This window comes from Rutidosis leptorrhynchoides, chromosome 1, assembly GCF_046630445.1.
Source record: "Rutidosis leptorrhynchoides isolate AG116_Rl617_1_P2 chromosome 1, CSIRO_AGI_Rlap_v1, whole genome shotgun sequence".
Taxonomy (NCBI): domain Eukaryota; kingdom Viridiplantae; phylum Streptophyta; class Magnoliopsida; order Asterales; family Asteraceae; genus Rutidosis; species Rutidosis leptorrhynchoides.
Genome location: NC_092333.1, coordinates 650,857,853 through 650,880,306, shown reverse-complemented (window position 1 = coordinate 650,880,306; position 22,454 = coordinate 650,857,853). Strand labels below are relative to the sequence as shown.

General features: G+C 35.6%; 2 protein-coding genes across 2 annotated transcripts in view; both read right to left on the bottom strand.

The window, feature by feature from the left end:
* Window positions 1–22,454, bottom strand: part of LOC139885790 (26S proteasome non-ATPase regulatory subunit 4 homolog) — a 178,064-nt gene that overhangs the window by 25,139 nt on the left and 130,471 nt on the right. The gene's annotated exons all lie outside the window — the stretch shown is intronic.
* On the bottom strand, window positions 15,349–19,995 carry LOC139886452 (DEAD-box ATP-dependent RNA helicase 14-like). Its single transcript, XM_071870275.1, has 4 exons — window positions 19,948–19,995; window positions 17,004–17,156; window positions 15,742–15,998; window positions 15,349–15,619 (listed from the first exon to the last, which is right to left on the bottom strand). Exons 1-4 carry the CDS (start codon window positions 19,993–19,995, stop codon window positions 15,604–15,606), a joined length of 474 nt encoding a protein of 157 aa, XP_071726376.1. The 3' UTR covers window positions 15,349–15,603.

Here is a 22,454-nt window from a genome sequence, read left to right as displayed (position 1 = left end):
ACAAACACTTTCATTCTTCAATTTTCTTCATCTAATTGAACTCTCTCAAGTTCTATCTTCAAGTTCTAAGTGTTCTTCATAAATTCCAAAAGTTCTAGTTTCATAAAATCAAGAATACTTTCAAGTTTGCTAGCTCACTTCCAATCTTGTAAGGTGATCATCCAACCTCAAGAAATCTTTGTTTCTTACAGTAGGTTATCATTCTAATACAAGGTAATAATCATATTCAAACTTTGGTTCAATTTCTATAACTATAACAATCTTATTTCAAGTGATGATCTTACTTGAACTTGTTTTCGTGTCATGATTTTGCTTCAAGAACTTTGAGCCATCCAAGGATCCATTAAAGCTAGATCCATTTTTCTATTTTCCAGTAGGTTCATCCAAGGAACTTAAGGTAGTAATGATGTTCATAACATCATTCGATTCATACATATAAAGCTATCTTATTCGAAGGTTTAAACTTGTAATCACTAGAACATAGTTTAGTTAATTCTAAACTTGTTCGCAAACAAAAGTTAATCCTTCTAACTTAACTTTTAAAATCAACTAAACACATGTTCTATATCTATATGATATGCTAACTTAATGATTTAAAACCTGGAAACACGAAAAACACCGTAAAACCGGATTTACGCCGTCGTAGTAACACCGCGGGCTGTTTTGGGTTAGTTAATTAAAAACTATGATAAACTTTGATTTAAAAGTTGTTATTCTGAGAAAATGATTTTTATTATGAACATGAAACTATATCCAAAAATTATGGTTAAACTCAAAGTGGAAGTATGTTTTCTAAAATGGTCATCTAGACGTCGTTCTTTCGACTGAAATGACTACCTTTACAAAAACGACTTGTAACTTATTTTTCCGACTAGAAACCTATACTTTTTTTGTTTAGATTCATAAAATAGAGTTCAATATGAAACCATAGCAATTTGATTCACTCAAAACGGATTTAAAATGAAGAAGTTATGGGTAAAACAAGATTGGATAATTTTTCTCATTTTAGCTACGTGTAAATTGGTAACAAATCTATTCCAACCATAACTTAATCAACTTGTATTATATATTATGTAATCTTGAGATACCATAGACACGTATACAATGTTTCGACCTATCATGTCGACACATCTATATATATTTCGGAACAACCATAGACACTCTATATGTGAATGTTGGAGTTAGCTATACAGGGTTGAGGTTGATTCCAAAATATATATAGTTTGAGTTGTGATCAATACTGAGATACGTATACACTGGGTCGTGGATTGATTCAAGATAATATTTATCGATTTATTTCTGTACATCTAACTGTGGACAACTAGTTGTAGGTTACTAACGAGGACAGCTGACTTAATAAACTTAAAACATCAAAATATATTAAAAGTGTTGTAAATATATTTTGAACATACTTTGATATATATGTATATATTGTTATAGGTTCGTGAATCAACCAGTGGCCAAGTCTTACTTCCCGACGAAGTAAAAATCTGTGAAAGTGAGTTATAGTCCCACTTTTAAAATCTAATATTTTTGGGATGAGAATACATGCAGGTTTTATAAATGATTTACAAAATAGACACAAGTACGTGAAACTACATTCTATGGTTGAATTATCGAAATTGAATATTGCCCCTTTTTATTAAGTCTGGTAATCTAAGAATTAGGGAACAGACACCCTAATTGACGCGAATCCTAAAGATAGATCTATTGGGCCTAACAAACCCCATCCAAAGTACCGGATGCTTTAGTACTTCGAAATTTATATCATATCCGAAGGGTGTCCCGGAATGATGGGGATATTCTTATATATGCATCTTGTTATTGTCGGTTACCAGGTGTTCACCATATGAATGATTTTTATCTCTATGTATGGGATGTGTATTGAAATATGAAATCTTGTGGTCTATTGTTACGATTTGATATATATAGGTTAAACCTATAACTCACCAACATTTTTGTTGACGTTTTAAGCATGTTTATTCTCAGGTGATTATTAAGAGCTTCCGCTGTCGCATACTTAAATAAGGACAAGATTTGGAGTCCATGCTTGTATGATATTGTGTAAAAACTGCATTCAAGAAACTTATTTTGTTGTAACATATTTGTATTGTAAACCATTATGTAATGGTCGTGTGTAAACAGGATATTTTAGATTATCATTATTTGATAATCTACGTAAAGCTTTTTAAACCTTTATTGATGAAATAAAGGTTATGGTTTGTTTAAAAATGAATGCAGTCTTTGAAAAACGTCTCATATAGAGGTCAAAACCTCGCAACGAAATCAATTAATATGGAACGTTTTTAATCAATAAGAACGGGACATTTCATCGTAAACTTAGTACCGTATAGATAATGTCGCCACATCTTCAGAGCGAATACCACAGCACCTAACTCCAAATCGTGTGTGGTGTAATTAACTTCATGTTTCTTTAATTGTCGGGAGGCATAAGCGATAACCTTCTTGCGTTGCATTAGAACACAACCAAACCCTTGTTTCGAGGCATCACAGTAGACAACAAAATCTTCGGAACCTTCAGGTAAAGATAAGATCGGAGCAGTGGTCAACTTCTCTTTCAGAATCTTAAATGCAGACTCTTGTTCTTCGGACCACTCGAATTTCTTCCCTTTGTGAGTTAACTTGGTGAGAGGCTTTGCAAGAAGAGAAAAATCTTTAATAAATCTTCGGTAGTAACCGGCAAGTCCCAAAAATTGGCGAATATGCTTCGCAGTCTTTGGCACTTCCCAATTCTGAACAGCGGTGATTTTAGCGGGATCGACATGTATTCCATTACTATCTACAACATGTCCAAGGAATTGTATGGTTCTAAGCCAAAACTCACACTTAGAAAATTTTGCGTAGAGTTTTTCTTTTCTTAAGAGTTCAAGAATCAATCGTAAATGTTGCTCATGTTCTTTCTCGCTTTTAGAATAGATCAAGATGTCGTCGATGAAAACAATAACGAATTTATCAAGGTAAGGCTTGCAAACACGGTTCATAAGATCCATAAATACGGCTGGAGCATTGGTTAAACCGAAAGGCATAACACAAAATTCGTAATGTCCGTTTCGGGTGCGGAATGCAGTCTTAGGAATGTCGGACTCCTTGACTCTGAGCTGGTGATAACCGGATCTTAAATCAATCTTAGAATAAACGCTTGACCCTTGAAGTTGGTCGAATAGATCATCAATGCGAGGTAACGGGTAACGGTTCTTTATGGTAAGCTTGTTGAGTTCTCGGTAATCAATACACATTCTCAACGTACCATCCTTCTTTTTGACAAATAAGATAGGAGCTCCCCACGGGGACGAACTTGGACGAATAAAACCTAGATCCAAAAGTTCTTGGAGTTGGTTAGAAAGTTCCTTCATTTCGGAAGGTGCTAAACGATACGGTGCTTTAGCAATGGGTGCAGCACCTGGAGATAAATCGATTTGAAATTCAACTTGACGAGGCGGTGAAAGACCAGGGAGATTTTCGGGAAACACATCGGGAAAATATTTAACAACCGGGACGTTTTCAATACGCGTTTCTTCGGATTCGATCATTTTAACGTGAGCTAGTATGGCGGAGTAACCTTTCACAAGGTACTTACGGGCTTTAAGACATGAGATGATATTAAGATTGGAACAACTTCGTTCGCCTTGGATAATAAGAGTTTCTCCACTTCCTAACGGAATTTGAACGGTCTTATCGAAACACATGATGGCTGCTCTCAATGGACCTAACCAATCCATTCCAACCACTACATCAAAACTACCTAGCTCGACCGGCAAAAGGTCTATCTTGAATTCCTTATTGGCTAGAATTAGGTTGCAGTTTTTATATATTTTATCAACTTTCAGTAACTTCCCATTAGCCACTTCTACTAATCGTCTGGTTTGTAGGGTTTGGGGCTTTTCAGTAAAAAGGGTGCAAAACTCATTTGACACATAACTCTTATCGGCTCCCATATCAAATAAAATAGTGGCATAACAATTATTGACGAGGTACGTACCGGTAATGACCTCATCCTCATCACTGGCTTCTGCAGCAGTAATCACAAAAGCACGACCTTTGGCAGTAGCATTTGCTCCAGTAGCTGGAGTATCTTTCTTCTTTGGACAATTCGGGCTAATATGCCCCTTTTCACCACAAGTATAGCATGTAGGAGGAGCTCTAGCCGGAACAATGGCTCTATTCTGAGGTAGGGTTCTACAAGTCTTTGCAGCATGGCCTATCTTCTTACATATTGTACACACAGCAGTGCACTTTCCCGGATGATGCCTTTCACATTTAGAACAAAACGGACTAGTACCCTGATAACCAGGTCTCGTACCATTCGCCTGTTTCTTATTAACATTTTGAGCTGAACCCTGAGATGGTTCAAATTTCCTCTTATTGTCACCGTTTTTAACTTCGACTTGTTTATTAACCGAAACTCTCCTACGTTTAGCCATCATTAAACTCTGTGCCATGTGGATCACAGCATCCACAGTAACCTTCTCGGCAGAAATCACATTCCCTTGAACATCCTCGGGTAGACCCTCGATATACCGCTCTATCCTGCGGGCTTCAGTTGGGAACATTTCGGGACATAAGGTAGAAAGCTCCAAAAAACGATTGGTATAGCTTTCGATATCGGTTCCTTTAACTCTGAGTTCCCAGTACTCAGCCTCGAGCTTTTGGACTTGACTTCTTGGGCAAAACTTAGTGATCATCATGCCTTTGAGTTCATCCCATGGGGTAGTATTAGCATTATCTATTCCCACAGATTTGGCATGAGCAGTCCACCATGTCATAGCATTGCCAGTGAGTGAACTTGTGGAAAACTTCACTCGATCATTATCTCCGCAGTTACAGATACGGAAGATTGATTCTAGCTTTTCAAACCATCGGACCAGTTCTACGGCTTCTTCTTTTTCACTAAAAGTGGGTGGGTTACAGTTCTTAAAATCTTTATAGGAGCAAGTTTTAGAAGGAACATTATGATTGTTGTTGTTATTGTTATTGCCTTGGGCGGCCGCTAGCAGCAATTGAAATTGCTCAGTAGAAAGAGTGACATTTGGTATAAGATTGTTGTTGTTGTTGTTGTTGTTGTTGTTACCACGAGTTGGGTGAGCCATTGATCTTCAATACATAAATACATTATTAGTTGAAGAATCAAGATGTTATAAGTTTACAATCATGATTTATAACGTTTGCACAACACACATAGGTGAATAAGACAATATGCTTAAATAAACACTTAACATTATTGGAAATGAGGCATTATATAAGCCTTTATTACACGAGTTTGGAATGGAAAAAGTTTAGGCATAAGCCTTTACATAGATGGGTAAATGGAAAATAGGAAAACAAAAGGTAGGTTTTAGTTCTTCTTTTTCTCGTTCTCAGCTTCCTTCATAAATTTCTCTATCTTTTCATTTTTCTCCTTTTGTTTCTCGTGGAGGTATTCAAAATTATCGTAGAGGTTAGTGATGCGGCTGTTGACAAAGTTGTTGTTGAAATCCTTGATAGCCAGTTGATGATTGATTCAGTTTTTCTCTATTTTCATCTTAGACTCAACTAGTTCTTGGAGGTAGGCAAGAGATTGCTTTCCCCAACGGGTATTCCGTTCTTCCTCAGTCTTCACTTTCATTACTGTCTCCATTACTTTGTCCATGTTATTTTTCACAAGTTTTTCTAGTTTTTCAGTTTGAGAGTCGAAGGACTCTTTGATGATTTCTTTCAAGATTGTGTTTTCTTTTTCTAGGTTGTTTAGACGCATTTCTATCCGAGCAACTTGATACTCTTTATTCTTATCACAACTTCGCTGAAGGTTGAGGATATCAGACTTCACCCTTACGTGTTCCATGTTATTACAAAATAATGGATCGGCTTCTCTAGTGGCGGCGGGTTCGGGTTGTTTTCTCTTTCAAGATGAGTTTTCAGATGATTCTTTAATAGGCTCTTCTTCAGGCTCATAACCTGAGAAGTCACTATCGTAGTTAGGGAGGTCTTGAAGAGCATTCCGTTTGAGAGTATTCATCGGTTGATGAGAGTCAACAGTATTGGCATGAGGTTTTCCTTTGCTTTCATTTCTCGGGGTTGGATAATATTCGGGACACCCACGCGAGTTGTAACGAGTGTTCGGGCTATAGTTCATTGGCGGTGAAGGAGGACTATAAAGTGGGCTTCGAACTGATTTTTCGGTAGAAGATCCTTCAGTATCTTTCTCAGCTGGTTTGAAAAGAGTCATTTTGTTTATTTGATGATAGCTTGACATCCTAACATTAAGATAGAGATTTTGATTAGATTTTTAAGCTAGGATTGTAAAGAATGAGAGGTAGGGTTGAACTCTTTGCTTTAACATTCTAAGGTAATCCTAAGTGATTTAAAGTCTAAGGCAGGAAAGGTTATAGTTTCCTAGATCGCTAAGGTACCCTAGCTAACAAGTAAGACACACATAAAATGCAATCCTGGTTCTCTATAACAGTCTGGTTATGCTCTGATACCAATCTATCACACCCCCAGTTAGGGCCTGGGTGAAATGTGATTCAATATCATAATACATACCAACATATTATAAAATGAGAACAAATACTATATGAATAAAACCAAATTTGCAGTGGAAGGATTAATAATGTCGTTACAAGAATTATAAATTGTTCAAATGCAGAAAAGTAAATATGCGATAAGTCTTGATCCTAGCCAAGTAAGTCATCACATAAGCAGTAGATATAGAGGTCCTGATCATTCAGTACCTGAGACAAACATGCTAAAAGTGTCAACCAAAAAGGTTGAGTGAAATTCATAGGTTTAACAAATATGATTGACCGTTTGTTCTTAGACCACAAGATTTGTTATAAAAGTAGATCACGCAGATCCAAAAGTAGTACTGATTCGTGATATTTTAGACTAAACGTTTGTTTTGTTGCCCCGATGATAAGTTGACAGTACCTTATCACCATGTTTAAATCATTATTAAGTAATACAAAGACATCGCGGTCAAATGTATCGGGGACGTTACTCCCGATAGGCCTACCCCCAATAATTAAGAATGCCTTATCCTGAAAGCAATTAAAAAATATCACTGTGGGGTCTTAGTAGCATAAGCTAGTCATAGTACAGTTTAGGTTCGTACTTGTGTCTAAGTTGTTTAAAGTATAAAAGCAGCATGTGTCTCACCCCAGTAAGTATAAAAAGTGCTATAGCAATAAGAGTGGGGCAATGAAAGTCACCTTAGTAATTCGGTGAGTGAAAGTATTCCTTAAAGAGAAAGTATGGATGATCGAAGCACAGAGAAGTCAACCTAAGAATAAGTTGAGAATAGTTTAGATGTTTTGCCCGTATTATGATAAGTGTAAGTATTTTCTTTTATAGTAAGTTTAAAGAAGGTTTATCGTTTTGGAAAGGCTTTTCATACTAGACAAGCTTCCAATCTAACACTTTCAATTTAAAATGGCCTTTTCAGGTCATAGGTTTCTGAGCCACAGGATCCTTTAACTCGGTAATCCAAACTCTCCGCCTAGACTTTCGAGCGTCCATCCACTCGAGAAAGATCAAGATCTATACCCATCTAATATACCGTTCCAATACGTTTTTAGGTGCGTATAGGAATACAACACTTTAAATACTTTATACAATAAGTATTTACTTAAGTTCGATTGTATTATCGTTATTAAGATTGTTTGGTTTTTAAATCCTAATAATAAGTAGGATATATTTAAGTAGGTAAACAAGTGTTATACATAGAAATTGTGTTTTATGAATGGGTATGTATTAATATCAAGTTAATATGTATGTATGTATATATATATATATATATATATATATATATATATATATATATATATATATATATATATATTTATCTTATATGTTAAAATATGTATAGTTTAATTTTAAGTTTTATGTCAATATAAGTACCAATAATTATCTAAAAATGCTAACAAGTGTTTTATTGATTTCATAACAGTAAGTGACATGTATAAAACATTATAAAAATTTTCTATACATAAATATTAAGTTTTATGTATTAAATATTAAATTTTTTTATAGCTAAAATACAAATAAATAGATAAACAAGTTTAACAACACATTTTATATTTTTCTTAGGTTCTACTGACCAAAATAAACTTAGGAAAAATTTATAAATTTTTGTTATGGTGTAAAAGTATTTATTTCTAATTTCTTTTTCGGTTCAAGATAAATCAAAGTTTATAAAGTAATAATTATTATATCAACTCAATTAATTCATCTAAAATTTTCGTATGCCTAATATAGTATATTAAGCTTAGAAAAATTATTTGTACATTTATATTAATAGTTTAACTATTTAATTCAACTTTTGTATTGTTTTTAGTTTAAATTTGGAATTAAATAGAAATATATAATTATTAATTCTAAAAATAATTTTTATAACTTTCTTATTAGTTCCTAAGTAATTTCCATTGATTATTGTAGTCATAAACATGTTATATCATTAAATTCTATTTTTATTTTTAAAACAGATTTTCCGGTACTGTAGCAAAAGTAGAAGAAAATACAAATTAATTATTTAAAATGACAAATAAATCAAACATAAATTTTTATAATTACTTTTATGACCTAAGGAACAAGCGAAAATTATAAAACATAATATATAAAATTGTTTACTATTTATTTCTTCATTATCTATATATACCGAATATAAAAAAAAATTAGTTTTTGATTTTTAATAAATATAAATTCGAATGTATAATTCATAAAAATAATTTTTATAGTCATTAGGATACTTAATACTAATTATCATGTATTTACATTATTTATTATAATTAATTTCGTATTTATTTGGTATTTAACATAAAACTAGCACAAAAATATGATAAAAACTAAATAAAAACTATGAAAATAATATAGAGAACTTACAAAAATAATTTTTGCAGAGGTTTGAGAGAGAATTCTTCAAGTTTTTAGTGTACAAAATTTGTGAACTAGGCTATGGTATTTATAGTTACAATTTTTGGTAAAGAGAAAATAAAAAAAATACAAAAGTTTATATAAAAAAATAACTAGTGTCTTGTAAAAAAAATTTAAAGTATTTATGGCCAGTCATGCCACCATTTCAAAATATAAATAAATAAAAGTAAAGTTAAAAGTAGGAATAAAATAAATAAAAGTGGATCTAGATCTAGTTTATATATAAAAAAATACTACTTTTTAAAAAAAAAATTATATATATATATATATATATATATATATATATATATATATATATATATATATATATATATATTTCATAGTTCTAAAAATGTTAACTAACTAAATTTCTATTTTTATTTAATTATTAAATACGAATTTTGATAAATATAAATATATATTCGGTATTTATAAAATTATAATTACTAAATGTGGTTTTTATTTAATTAAATTATTACTTTATAATTTTATTAGTTTTATATATGTTACTACATTTATATATACTTGTATTTATTAATTGTATAATATATTAACTAAATACAAAATTAATATAAGTATTTTATATGTAATCATGTTATGACATAATTTTTTTTTTATAAAAATTCTTACGCGTACGTTGTTGAATAAAATTTATTATTCGTTTAACGTTCGTTAATTTCGTATGTATATAACGACCTTTTATTAGTACTTAGAGTTTATTCATTATACTTAAATCTTTTGTTCGGGCATTATATAGATGGAAAAATGAGGGTTGTTATATGCCCTCAGGAACATCGATTACTTATTGGTGGAGACCTCAATGGTCATATAGGAACTGATGTCGAGGGATATGCGGGAGCCCATGGGGGCTTTGGGTTCGGAATAAGAAACGAGGAAGGGATCTCTATCCTCGAATTTGCTGTTGCACACGATTTGGCTGTTGCAAATTCATTTTTCAAGAAGACGGATGCTCAGTTAGCAACTTTCCATAGCGGGGGCCATAGTACCCAGATTGACTATTTGCTACTTCGCAAAGGGGATCTTAAGACTTGTGGAGACTGTAAGGTACTGACTGACTTGACATGCTCCTCCCAGCACAGATTGTTGGTCATGGATTTGGCTCTTCGGAGACGGGTTACCAAGAGTGTGAGGCCCATCCAACCTAAGATCTTGTGGAAGAAGCTGATCGGAGAGAAGGCGGTGACTTTCAAAACATCGGTTGTTGAAAGAATTGATGCATCAGTAGAAATGACACCGAATGATGATGCGGATCAGATGTGGATTTGTCTGGCGTCCACCATTAGAGAGGTTGCCAAGGAAGCCTTAGGTGTGGTAGTAGGAACATCGAAGGGACATAAGACTGATAGAGAATCATGGTGGTTTAGTGATGAGGTTCAAAGCAAAGTCGCGCTTAAGCAACTAAGGTTCAGGGAGCTTATCACTTGCCAAGAGGGGACTTCGACGGATAGAACCAGGGTTGAAGAGAGATATAAAGAAGCCAAAAGAGAAGCTAAGAAGGCTGTAGCCCAGGCAAAAGAAAAGGCATATGAAGATCTGTATAGGAAGCTTGACTCCAAAGAGGGAGCAAATGATATATACAGGATAGCCAAAGCTAGGGAGCGAAGGCGCAGGGATATTGATAACATCAAGTTTATCAAAAATGAAGCTGGTCAAACTTTAGTAAAGGAGGACGAAATTAGGAAAAGATGGGAAGAGTATTGCTCATCTCTCTTCGTTGGAGGAAGACCCGAGCATCACGAAGATCTGCAAGAAGCTGATATAGAACAATTCCAGATCAACAGGGATTGTGAGGAGATCAATCATGAGAAAGTAAGATTGGCACTACGTAAGATGGGGAGAAATAAAGCTGTTGGACCAGACCAGATCCCTATTGAGGCATGGTGGTTCCTTGGCGATGATGGTATTAGGTGGTTGACTTGCCTTTTCAACAAGATGTTTCGAAGCTCTAAAATGCCTATGGAATGGAGACTGAGCGAGACTATCCCCATCTATAAGAACAAGGGGGATGCGCAAATTTGCGGTAACTATAGAGGCATAAAATTACTTAGTCATACTATGAAGCTTTGGGAGAGAGTGATTGAGACTAGACTTCGACGCGTAACGAATGTGTCGGAGAACCAATTTGGTTTCATGCCGGAGCGCTCTTCGATAGAGGCAATTCATATTATTAGGAGCCTTATGGAGAAGTATAGAGAAAAATAAAAGAACCTAGAGATGGTTTTCTTAGACTTGGAAAAGGCCTACGATTGCGTTCCACGAAATTTGATTTGGAAGACCCTTAATGGTAGAAGTATCCCGAGTAGATATATATGTGTTATTAGGGACATGTATGAAGGGGCTAAATCCTGTGTTTGAACGCCTGTGGGAAATACTGAAGTTTTCCCAATAGAAGTGGGCCTGCATCAGGGATTGGCCCTTAGCCCTTTTCTTTTCGCTTTGATCCTTGACGAGCTTTCTCGAGGGATACAAGAGTGCATCCCTTGGTGATTGATTTTTTCCGATGATATCGTGCTTGTTTCAGAATCCAAGGAGGAGCTAAATAGAAGATTAGAGCAATAGAGGGTGGCCTTAGAAAGTAATGGCCTACAAATTAGTAGACAAAAGACGGAATATCTTAGATGTGATTTCGATAGGAACGACGATGCTCAAGAGGATGGAGTGGACATCTGCATTGGAGACCAGATCTTGCATCCACAAACCTCGTTCAGATACCTAGGCTCGGTGCTCCACAAATCGGGGAGGATTGACGAAGACGTTTCGCACCGTATTAAGGTAGGGTGGCTGAAGTGGAGGTCAGCGACTGGGGTCTTATGCGACAAGAAGATCCCCCTTAAGCTGAAAGGGAAATTCTTCAAGGTGGCAATTAGACCGGCCATGTTATATGGTTCAGAGTGTTGGCCTATGACGAAGGCGCAAGAGAGAAGGATGGAGGTCGCAGAGATGAGAATGCTTAGGTGGACTTGCGGTAAAACCATGTTGGATATGATTCCAAATAGTGTTTTCAGGGAGAACCTAGAAGTTAGAAGCATCTCTGATAAGCTAAGAGAAGGACGGCTTCGCTGGTTTGGGCATGTGAGGAGGCGACCTCTTACTGCCCCTGTCAGGAGAGTCAAGGCACTTACGGTTGACGGTGTAAGGAGAAGGGGTAGACCCACTCGTATGTGGGAGGATAGAATAAAGATGGACTTGAAGGAGCTTTTATTGTCCGAGGACATGACTTCTGATAGGATTACGTGGAGGACTAGAATTAGAATAGACGAGTAGGTTTTTGGTGTTTGTGTATGTTTTTGGTTATGTTTGTTTTTTTTGTTTGCTTGCGTTGGTTCGGCTGTTGGCATGAGTGTTTTTTTTTTTTTTTTTTTTGGTTTGGTAAGTTTGTGTAGGTTTTTAGGTTTGTGTTTGACTTGAGTTGTTTTTCGTTGGTTTGTCAATGAGTTTTTTTCCCTTTTTTTTTTTAATGTTGTATGTGTATGTTGTTTGTTCTTTCTATGACTTGCTTTGTTCCGTTGGTTTGTTTGTTTTGGATTTAGGTATCTGTGTTTTGTTTGTATGTATGCATGTTTGTTTAGGTATGTTTTGTTTTTATGTATGTATGTATGTATGTATGTGTGTGTTGGTTTGTTAGTTTGTATGTATGTATGTTCGTAGGTATGTCCCTTGTTGGTTTGTTTTGTATGTTTAGGTACGATTTTATGTATGTATTTTTGTATGTATGTTTATTCGTAGGTATGTCCCTGGTTGGTTTGTTTTTATGTATGTATGCTTTTTGCATGTATGTCATGTATGTATATCATGTTTGTATATCATGTTTGTTTGGTTGCTTGTTTGTTTGTGGTTCTTTCATGTTCTTTGACTTTTTAGCTATCCTTTGCCTTGCGCTCCGCACTACACTCTAAGGTACGTTTTTATTTCCATTTTATTTATCTTTTTATTTATTATTTTTATCATTTTTTTTATGCATCCGGCTCTATTAAGTGAGTTATCAGCAAGCGCCAATATATTGGCGACTTGACTTCTCTCTAGAGCCTAGATTGAATACCAGGCATTATTTAAAACCCATGAAAATTTGATCCTACCATATTCAGGGCGTTTTTTTTTTTTTTTTTTTTTTTTTTTTTTTTATTGGCCGGAGGTCCTCTTCAAAGCAATCTCTCTATTCGTCGAACATTGAGAGGGATGACTTTCTCTACTCTTGGAGTGTTTTCACTCGGGGTGGAGAAATGACTTCTCTTTATTCTAGGGTAGAGGAAGGATTGTCTACGTTCCACCTCCCCCATACCCCACAAAATGGGATTGGGTGTGTTGGTGTTGTTGTTGTAGTTAAATTAGATAACTAAGTAGATAGCTAGATAGATAGCATAAACAAAGGAAGAGAGCGGAAAGTAATGCCTCTGCCACCAAGATTTTGAATTGGGAATAAAACTGACAAAAAGTTACAGATTATAAACCCTAGACGATGACAGTAATTGTAATGCATATGAGATCAAATAGAATGTCCGCTTCTTATGTCTATTTATACAGCGAGAATTACAAAACACTCCTTGTTAACATTCTGGAAATTGGATATGAGGTAACATTCATCTTTTTTGAATAATAACATTTTGAAAATCAATGATAATATATAATCATAATCAAAATTAATGAAAACATGAAAACAAATAAGTGATATTTAACAAAAGTTGATCAAAATAGATGTTTTTGAATGTTAACATCCCAATATTATTATTATTATTAATTTTTTTTTTTAGTTATAACACAAATTGATGACTATTATATCCAAAATCGATGCTTACAGTGAAACCTCTATAAATTAATAATGTTGGGACCGAGATATTTTATTAATTTAGCGAAATATTATTATATCGATAAATTAATAAATTATCAATTTGAAAAATTGCCTTATATTTGAGATCGGTATTCGAAATTATCATGTCCGTTCACTTTACCTATTTGAATAAAACATAAATAATGACCTTTAAAATTCCCATATATGTACATTCACACATTAATGAACTTGTCAAGTTCAATGTATATTGGGATTTCAAAAAAAATTTAGTAATTACTCCGTATTAATTTACAGTTTCGTTGGGACCAATATATTTACATTGGGATTTTAAAAAAAATTATTATCTTATTATTTTATCGATTGGGGGTCCAAATTTGTACTGGTCCCAAGTTGGGACCGGACAAATTATTAATTTTATCGAGGTTATTAATTTATCGAGTATTAAATTACAGAGGTTTTACTGTATATATATATAGGAGTAGAAAAATCAATCTGCAATGCAATAAAGATTTATTTGAAACCCCAAACCCTAGAAAAATTTGAAGTTAAAATGAACACAAAGTTTATAAGAATAAGATGAAAACTAACGTGTTCTTCCTTCGACGGAGATGGACTATTTGGCTCTTTCCAGGAGTCAACCTTTTTAAGTCTACGGAGCTCTGCAATTAAACACGTCAAGCCGTCACAAGTCTTTTCGCGTAGTGGCAAAAAACACAATATACATTAATCACGATAATAATTTAATAATACTAATAGACATTTAGATAGATAGATAGATAGATGTATATATATTGTACCGGAGGCGCCGGCGAGACCACGGCGTTGGATAAGAGAAGCCGATCTAGAAAATATTGATAGACTGAGTACGTTTAGAGCTTGACGAGCTGCCAATATTGACGCCATCTTTCTTTTGCAGGCTTTGACTTAATTTTTTGTTGTGTTTTAAGATCGGCGAGCGGAGTTGAAGAATTGGGAGAGGGAAGCGTATCATGTTCTCCTCCTAGTGGTGCAAAACAAGATGCTAACGGATACGTCGCAAGACTTTCTAAAACAGACCCCCTTATTTGGAACTTAATTGAGTTGATATTGTTAATTGTTAATTCTTATTATTACCTACTAGTTTAATACTAGCAACTTTGCGGGTTCGAAAAAGAAAATTAGTAATTGGATATGTCATTATGGTAACATGAATATACAAAAGACATTGCACGAGGAACATTTAATCAACATTCTAACACATAACATTCACAATGGTATTGATATATATGTTCGTTTCTTGATAAGCATCATGTGCCAACTCATGAGCTCGTTGATCACAATCTGCTTGTTTCGCGATATCAATGATTAATTAAAAAACTTACACGTAAGACACACCATCAATACCGTTGTGGTTAAAAGGATGACACAAAATATGTAAAATATCCCCCGACATCTTGAACATCCTAATTTTATAAACAATTAATAGATTAAACATAAAATGACTAACATCAAAATCAACTGACATGTAAAAAGAAAATAAAAATATATATCAAATGACTTGAGTTGAGTCACTAGTAAGTCCGGACCGGTGATGGTTACTAAAAATAATGGATAAATTATTACGCAATATTGAACGAACAATTATAAATGCATTGGAAGTTTATATAAAACAAAACTTTAAATTAGCTAATAACTCGATACAAATTTAATAAAAATTCAGTGTTTCGGATGAGAAATCCACAAATAACTTAATGTAGTAATCCGATGAGGTCTGAAGCATGTTTTGCATCCTGCTCACCCACACCTTCCAATTTGATCACACATCTTTTTAGTTGAACAAAAGATGATGATCTTCGTTCTTGGTTCTTGAGATCGAAGGATCTGCTCCAACCGTATTTGTTTCTCCACTGGAGCTAAAAGCTCAATATACTACAACCATACAAACACTCGATTACATAATCTAGCAGCAACGTGAAGTAAAAGGATACATACAGATGGCCAATTTAAATAATTAGATACTGTTATTTTCAATTAGTGATGGCAATTTCAACCCGTTTGGCCACGTGGCAGTGTACATAAGAGTCTGACGACGTGCAGAAATCGTATCAACTATTTTCCTTATGTGAGGTTCAAACCCCATGTCTAACATTGTGCCAGCCTCATCCAATACCAAGTAAGTAACCTGACTAAGGCTTATTCTTCTCATCTCCAACATATTATTGAACCGATCAGGAGTGGCAATTACAATATCAGTGCCACGGTCTAGATCTCTTAGTTGAGGGCCCTTTGGTACTCCTCCATACAAGCACTTCGAAACAAAATAAAAAAAATTAAAAAAAAAAAAGTAGATAGTCAGCAAAAGCAACACCATATATAAAGCATTTAACGGTGGTGACTCTGTCAACCCAAAATACTTATGAATAATTCAATTGAAAATAAGTGACCTATGGCAAAAAAATCAGCTTAAAAATAATGGGTAAAAAGACACCAAGGAAATAACTTTAATCTATAAGATGAAAACCCTTAGAATGTCTTAAATCAATAACCCGATTATTATACACAATAATTGATCGTGAATATGATTAGATAGACATACGTTGCTCTGGGTTTTTTGAACATAAACCGGTTTAAACCCATTAACCAACCTAACGGTGAACCATCTTGCCACCACTAGAAATTTACCCAACAAGAAACTCTACAGAGAGACAGTATAGTAGATCAGATATATACAAAAAAAAAAAGGAAAAGAATTGAGAGGCTAACATAAGTTCATATGTGAATGGGCGACTCTGCAATAATGTATTTTTAGCATATATTTTGTCTAATCAGATAGTTGAAGCAGAATTGAGAGGCTAGCATAATTTCATATGTACATGTCTAATCAAGTAGTTATCAGAAAATATTCAACCAAAAAGCAAACGATATGAATACTTATCTACAATAGTTAAAAGTAATTAAACTAATCACAATCTCAGTAACAACACCCGAACTTATTGCCGTATTACCCCTTTGTTAACTACATTTTTTCAATGTGTTACCACATAAACTTACATAATTCCTGTAAATGAATCGACCACAATTTTTAACCACCTAAAATTACCCCCCAGCCCCAAATCGAAAACCCAAAAAAACCCCAGGGTAGCCATCAACAAATGTTGACAAACAAACAAATATGTTAAACTAAAAGAGAATTAAAATACTTAATATACAATAACATGCATCTATATAGAAGTCATGAATCAGCATATGGAGTACAAATATCATCCAGTAATCTATAATGTTCTAAAAAGAATAATGCAAAGAGTATTGCTACCGTTAAACGCAAATGATAATGTCCTGTTTCTAGGTTATGTAGCTTCAGTTCGACAAGTTTGTGGGTTTCTTTAATATCGATGCATCTTCTTAGTTTATGGTCTTCATGTTGGAAGCTTCGACGAGCCCAACACACCACTATAGAGGATCTAGACTATACTAGACTCACTACACCAACACTTTGACGTTGGTTAGCCTTTAATTTTATAAATCCTTAGTGCACAATGTACTTAGGCGACAGTGTCGACCATATATCTTTAGGCGGTATAACCGACCATGTATTACTTAGGCGGCAGAGCCGACCATATAATAAGAACAACAAAAGTGCACTAAGAACTTAAACACAAACTAAGGCTTGATCGGGAAACTTAACAAAAACACTTATATTAAATTACAATTACAATATTACTTACAAGCTTTATCTTCTCTACTTTCGCTAACTCACACTCTTCTTCTCTTCTTCACAACTCACTTCTTATTTCACTCTCACAACTTCACACACCACAAATGAAATCTCCTCCCATATTTATACTACTCCATGGAACATTCTAGAACCTAGATATTTTCATGGATATATAAATATCTAGATATTTCTACAACCTACAAATATCTAGATTTTTCTTTTACATTTTAATTTCTAGATTTTTCTCTCATATTCTAATATCTAGATATTTTCTTATATATATTAATATCTAGATATTTTACCCATATACATTTACTAATTCCATATTATTCTAAATTTGCATTGTATTTTAACACTCCCCCTCAATGCAAATTTTCTTACAACGATGTCTTGCAGACCATTCCAAGTGCTTCTCTGAATTTTGTAAACTTCGATTTACTTAGGCTCTTGGTGAATATATCTGCTACCTGTTCATCTGTCTTTGTTGGCACCATCTTGATCTCCCCTTCAAGGACCTTCTCGCGAACATAGTGATAGTGTACTTTTATATGTTTTGTTCTTGCGTGAAAGACTGGATTCTCTGCTAGACGTATAGCTGATAGGTTATCGCAGAAAAGCTCTACTTGATAGTCTGTTGATTGATGAAGATCTTCCATTAGTTGTTTCAACCATGTAATTTCTTGTGTTGCTGACGATGCCGATCGATATTCTGCTTCAGTGCTTGACAAGGATACTGTTGGTTGTCTCTTGCTGCACCATGATATTACTCCTGATCCAAGACTAAACATGTATCCAGTTGTTGACCGTCGTGTATCATAGTCTCCAGCGTAATCGGCGTCACAATATCCAGTCACGTGACATTCTTTTGTTTTCTTGTACAAAATGCCAAAGTTAATAGTGCCTTTAACATACCTTAAGATGCGTCGTACAACATCAAGGTGAGGCTTCTTCGGATTGCTCATGTGTCGACTAACCACTCCAACTGCATAAGATATGTCTAGCCGGCTTAGTGTGAGATAAATAAGACTTCCGACCATCTTTCGATACATGGTAACATCTTGAAGACTTTTTCCTTCATCTGCTCGTAGTTTTGTATTCGGATCCATCGGAGTTGAGATAGGTTTGCAATTAAGCATTCCGTACTTTTGTAAAAGATCTCGCGCATATTTCTGTTGTTCCAGAAATAATCCTTCTCTTTTCTGCTCTATTTCGAGTCCAAGAAAATGTTTGAGTTCTCCAAGCTCCTTCATATGAAATCTGATAGACAGATTCTCTCTTGTCCTTTGGATCTCCTCATAGTGATCTCCCGTGATGATTAAGTCATCCACATATACTAGCACTATGGCTAGTTTTCCTTGATCTTGTTTCACAAATAAACTAGAATCTGAAGGAGCAACTGTGAAACCACTTTGTACTAAGAACTCACCAATTTTCCCGTACCAAGCTCTTGGAGCCTGCTTCAAGCCGTATAGTGCTTTCTTTAATTTGCAGACATGGTCAGGATGGAACTTGTTCTCAAAGCCTCTTGGTTGCTCCATATAAATGTTTTTGTCGAGTTCTCCATGTAAGAAAGCATTCTTGACATCCATCTGCCATAACTTCCAAGATTTGCTAGCGGCTAAAGCTAGTAGAGCTCGAATTGTTGAGATCTTCGCCACTGGACTAAATGTTTCTTCATAATCCAGCCCATATTGTTGAGAAAAACCTCTAGCAACAAGTCGAGCTTTATACCTTTCAATGGAGCCATCTGATCGAGTCTTCACCTTATAAACCCATTTACAAGATATTGGTTTTACATCTTTTGGCTTTGGAACTAAACTCCATGTCTGGTTTTCTTTTAGTGCATTAATTTCTTCTTCCATTGCTTTCTGCCACTCTCGACTTTGTGCTGCTTCTTCATAAGTAGAAGGCTCAATAGGTATTGATTCATCCACATGAGCAGCATTGGCATACCTTGGATTAGGTTGCCTCGGTCTTGTTGATCTCCGTAATTCTTGTACATGCTCCTCGACATCCATTTGGCTTGGACGAACCTCCTCGGATACAGATTGATGCACACCAGTTTTCCATGGACTCTTTTCCTTAGAGTACGACCCTTCTCCTTCTTTTATTGGATCCAATATCTGCTCTTTAGGTTCTTCTTTTTCTTCTGAACCTTCTTCTAATCCATGAGATTCTGGAAGCTCTATCTTTTGAGGTGACCACCATGAAGACGCTTCATCAAATACCACATTTCTTGAAGTATGACACTTTCCAGTATTTGGATCACAACATCTCCATCCTTTTCTTGATTCATCATAACCGAAAAAAATGCACCGAATTGCCTTCTTCTCAAATTTGCTTCGTAGATGATCTGGCACAAAGACGTAGCATACACATCCAAAAACTTTGAGATGGTTGACGGTTGGCTTGATCTTCCATAATCTTTCATATGGTGAAATATATCTCAACTTTGTTTGTGGGAGTCTGTTAATCACGTACGATGCCGTCCTCATACATTCGGCCCAAAATCTGCCTGGTACATTCTTACCATGAAGCATACTTCGACAAGTTTCGGCAAGGTGAAGATTCTTGCGTTCTGCCACTCCATTATGTTGTGGAGTATTAGGGCAAGTTAATTGCCTTCTGATCTTGTGCTTCTCAAGATAGATATTGAACTCGGTTGATAAATATTCTCCTCCATTATCTGTGCGTAAGCATCGAATCTTAGTATTGAGCTCACTTTCTACCTTGTTCTTAAACTCTTTAAACTTCAGAAAAGTCTCCGACTTCTCCTTCATGAAGTAAACCCACACATATCTTGAGAAGTCATCAATGAATGTCACCATATATTTCATACCTCCAAGTGATGTTTGTTTCACTGGGCCGAAGACATCTGAGTGTATGAGCTCTAGTGGTGTCTTGGACTGATGCGCTGACTCCTTGAATGGCAATTGGTGAGCTTTACCAAATTGACATCCAGCACATATTGTATTTGTTTGGATATCAATTTGAGGAAGCCCATTTACTACGCGTTTCACCATCATCTCCTTTAACTTATTGTATTCCACATGCCCAAGACGTTCATGCCAAAGATCAGCCGTCTCATTTTTTCGAGTCTTATCCACATATGCTGTTTCAGCAGATAGTACATAGACCGACTCTATTCTTCTTCCTTGCATAATTGAATTGCCAACCACCTTCACTCTCTTGAATACAGACACATCTTCTGGTCCAAAGAGCACATAATTCCCTTCTGCTGTCAATTGTGGTACTGACAGTAAATTCTTCTTTAGGCCAGGGACAAGATACACCTTCTCGAGATGGAGCTTATGAGAGTCACCTTCATTTGGAATTATTGTCTTTCCAATGTGAGAAATAGATAACCTTGAATTGTCGGCTGTCAACACGACTCTCTTTCCTTTGTAATCCTCCATTTCTTGCAGCTTTGTCCCATCGTTGGTCATATGATTTGAGCATCCAGAATCGATGATCCAATCATCTTTGTAGTTTATTTTTGACTTTAAAGTTGTTGTAAGAGCTTGATCATCTATGTCAGCTTCAACAGAGAGTCCAGCTTCTGCATCCCATGTTTCCTCATTAATGGTTGCTTCGAATGTGACCTCTTTCTTCTCATCTCTTGTGGCGGCCACATTTCCTTCGAAAGTTCGCCTTTTGGGGAATCTACAATCTCGAGCAAAATGACCCTTCTTGCCACAATTGAAGCATTCACCATTCTTTCTCTTATCATTTTCCCCGTATTGTTGGCGATGATCTCTTCTTCCTTGTTGAGCTCCCCCTGAAGCGTTGCCTTTTGATTTTGGGTGACCCTTCCACCCATATGTCTTACTTTCTTTCATCGCCTCTTGTCTTCGAGATGTTGCTTTCTTTTTATTGGTGAAGAGTGCATCTTCTCCGTCTTTTATGGTTACTTCATTCATCTGCTTGGCTAATGCCTCTTGATTAGCCAACAAATTCTCCAGCTCTATTAATGATGGTTGAGTAGGCCATCCTCTCACAGCGGCTATAAATCCATTATACTCGGACCTTAAGCCATGGATGATAATTCTCTTCATCCTTGCATCACTCACTTTCTCTTCAGGAGCAAGTTGAGATATCTCACGGCAAATTGATTTCACCTTGGTGAAATACTGAGAAATAGACAGACTTCCTTGTGAGATACCCGCGAGCTCATTTTCCAAGAGCTGGAGTCGTGCTTCATTCTTCTTTGAGAATAATTTTTCAAAAGTTTCCCAAGCTGCCTTTGGTGTTTTCTCGTCACGGATGTGCTCCAATAGATCCTCCTCGATTGTAGTCTTCAGTATAAATAAAGCCTTCCCAGCCTTGATGTTCCATTTTCTCAAGGCTTCGGCATTTTCTTTCGGTGGAGGCGTTGTGTCACTGCCAGCAACTATTTCCCATAAATCCTGTCCTTGTAGGTAGGATTCTATACAAGTCCGCCAATAACCATAGTTGTGGTTATTGAGACTCTTGATTCCACTGCTCGTACTTGCAAGATCTGCCATCATGACGTCCAACGTCCAATAAGCTTGGTCCCTGACCGATGAGCTTTCACAGTTCCTAACTGTGCTCCGACAGAATCTTCCTTAGAGCCTTGGTGAAAACAAGCCGATGTAAACGTCCAACGTTTACCGATTTCCTCCACTAAAAATGGTCCCGAACGACCCGCTCTGATACCAATTGTTGGAAGCTTCGACGAGCCCAACACACCACTATAGAGGATCTAGACTATACTAGACTCACTACACCAACACTTTGACGTTGGTTAGCCTTTAATTTTATAAATTCTTAGTGCACAATGTACTTAGGCGATAGTGTCGACCATATATCTTTAGGCGGTATAACCGACCATGTATTACTTAGGCGGCAGAGCCGACCATATAATAAGAACAACAAAAGTGCACTAAGAACTTAAACACAAACTAAGGCTTGATCGGGAAACTTAACAAAAACACTTATATTAAATTACAATTACAATATTACTTACAAGCTTTATCTTCTCTACTTTCGCTAACTCACACTCTTCTTCTCTTCTTCACAACTCACTTC

Coding starts and splice junctions, on each gene's coding strand:
- LOC139886452 (XM_071870275.1), bottom strand. CDS start 19,995: ATGGAGTGGCAGAACGCAAGAATCTTCACCTTGCCGAAACTTGTCGAA. Junction 17,157..19,947: donor CCTTGCCGAAACTTGTCGAA/GTATGCTTCATG, acceptor AGTCTAGTATAG/TCTAGATCCTCTATAGTGGT. Junction 15,999..17,003: donor ATTATCATTTGCGTTTAACG/GTAGCAATACTC, acceptor TTTGTTTCGAAG/TGCTTGTATGGAGGAGTACC.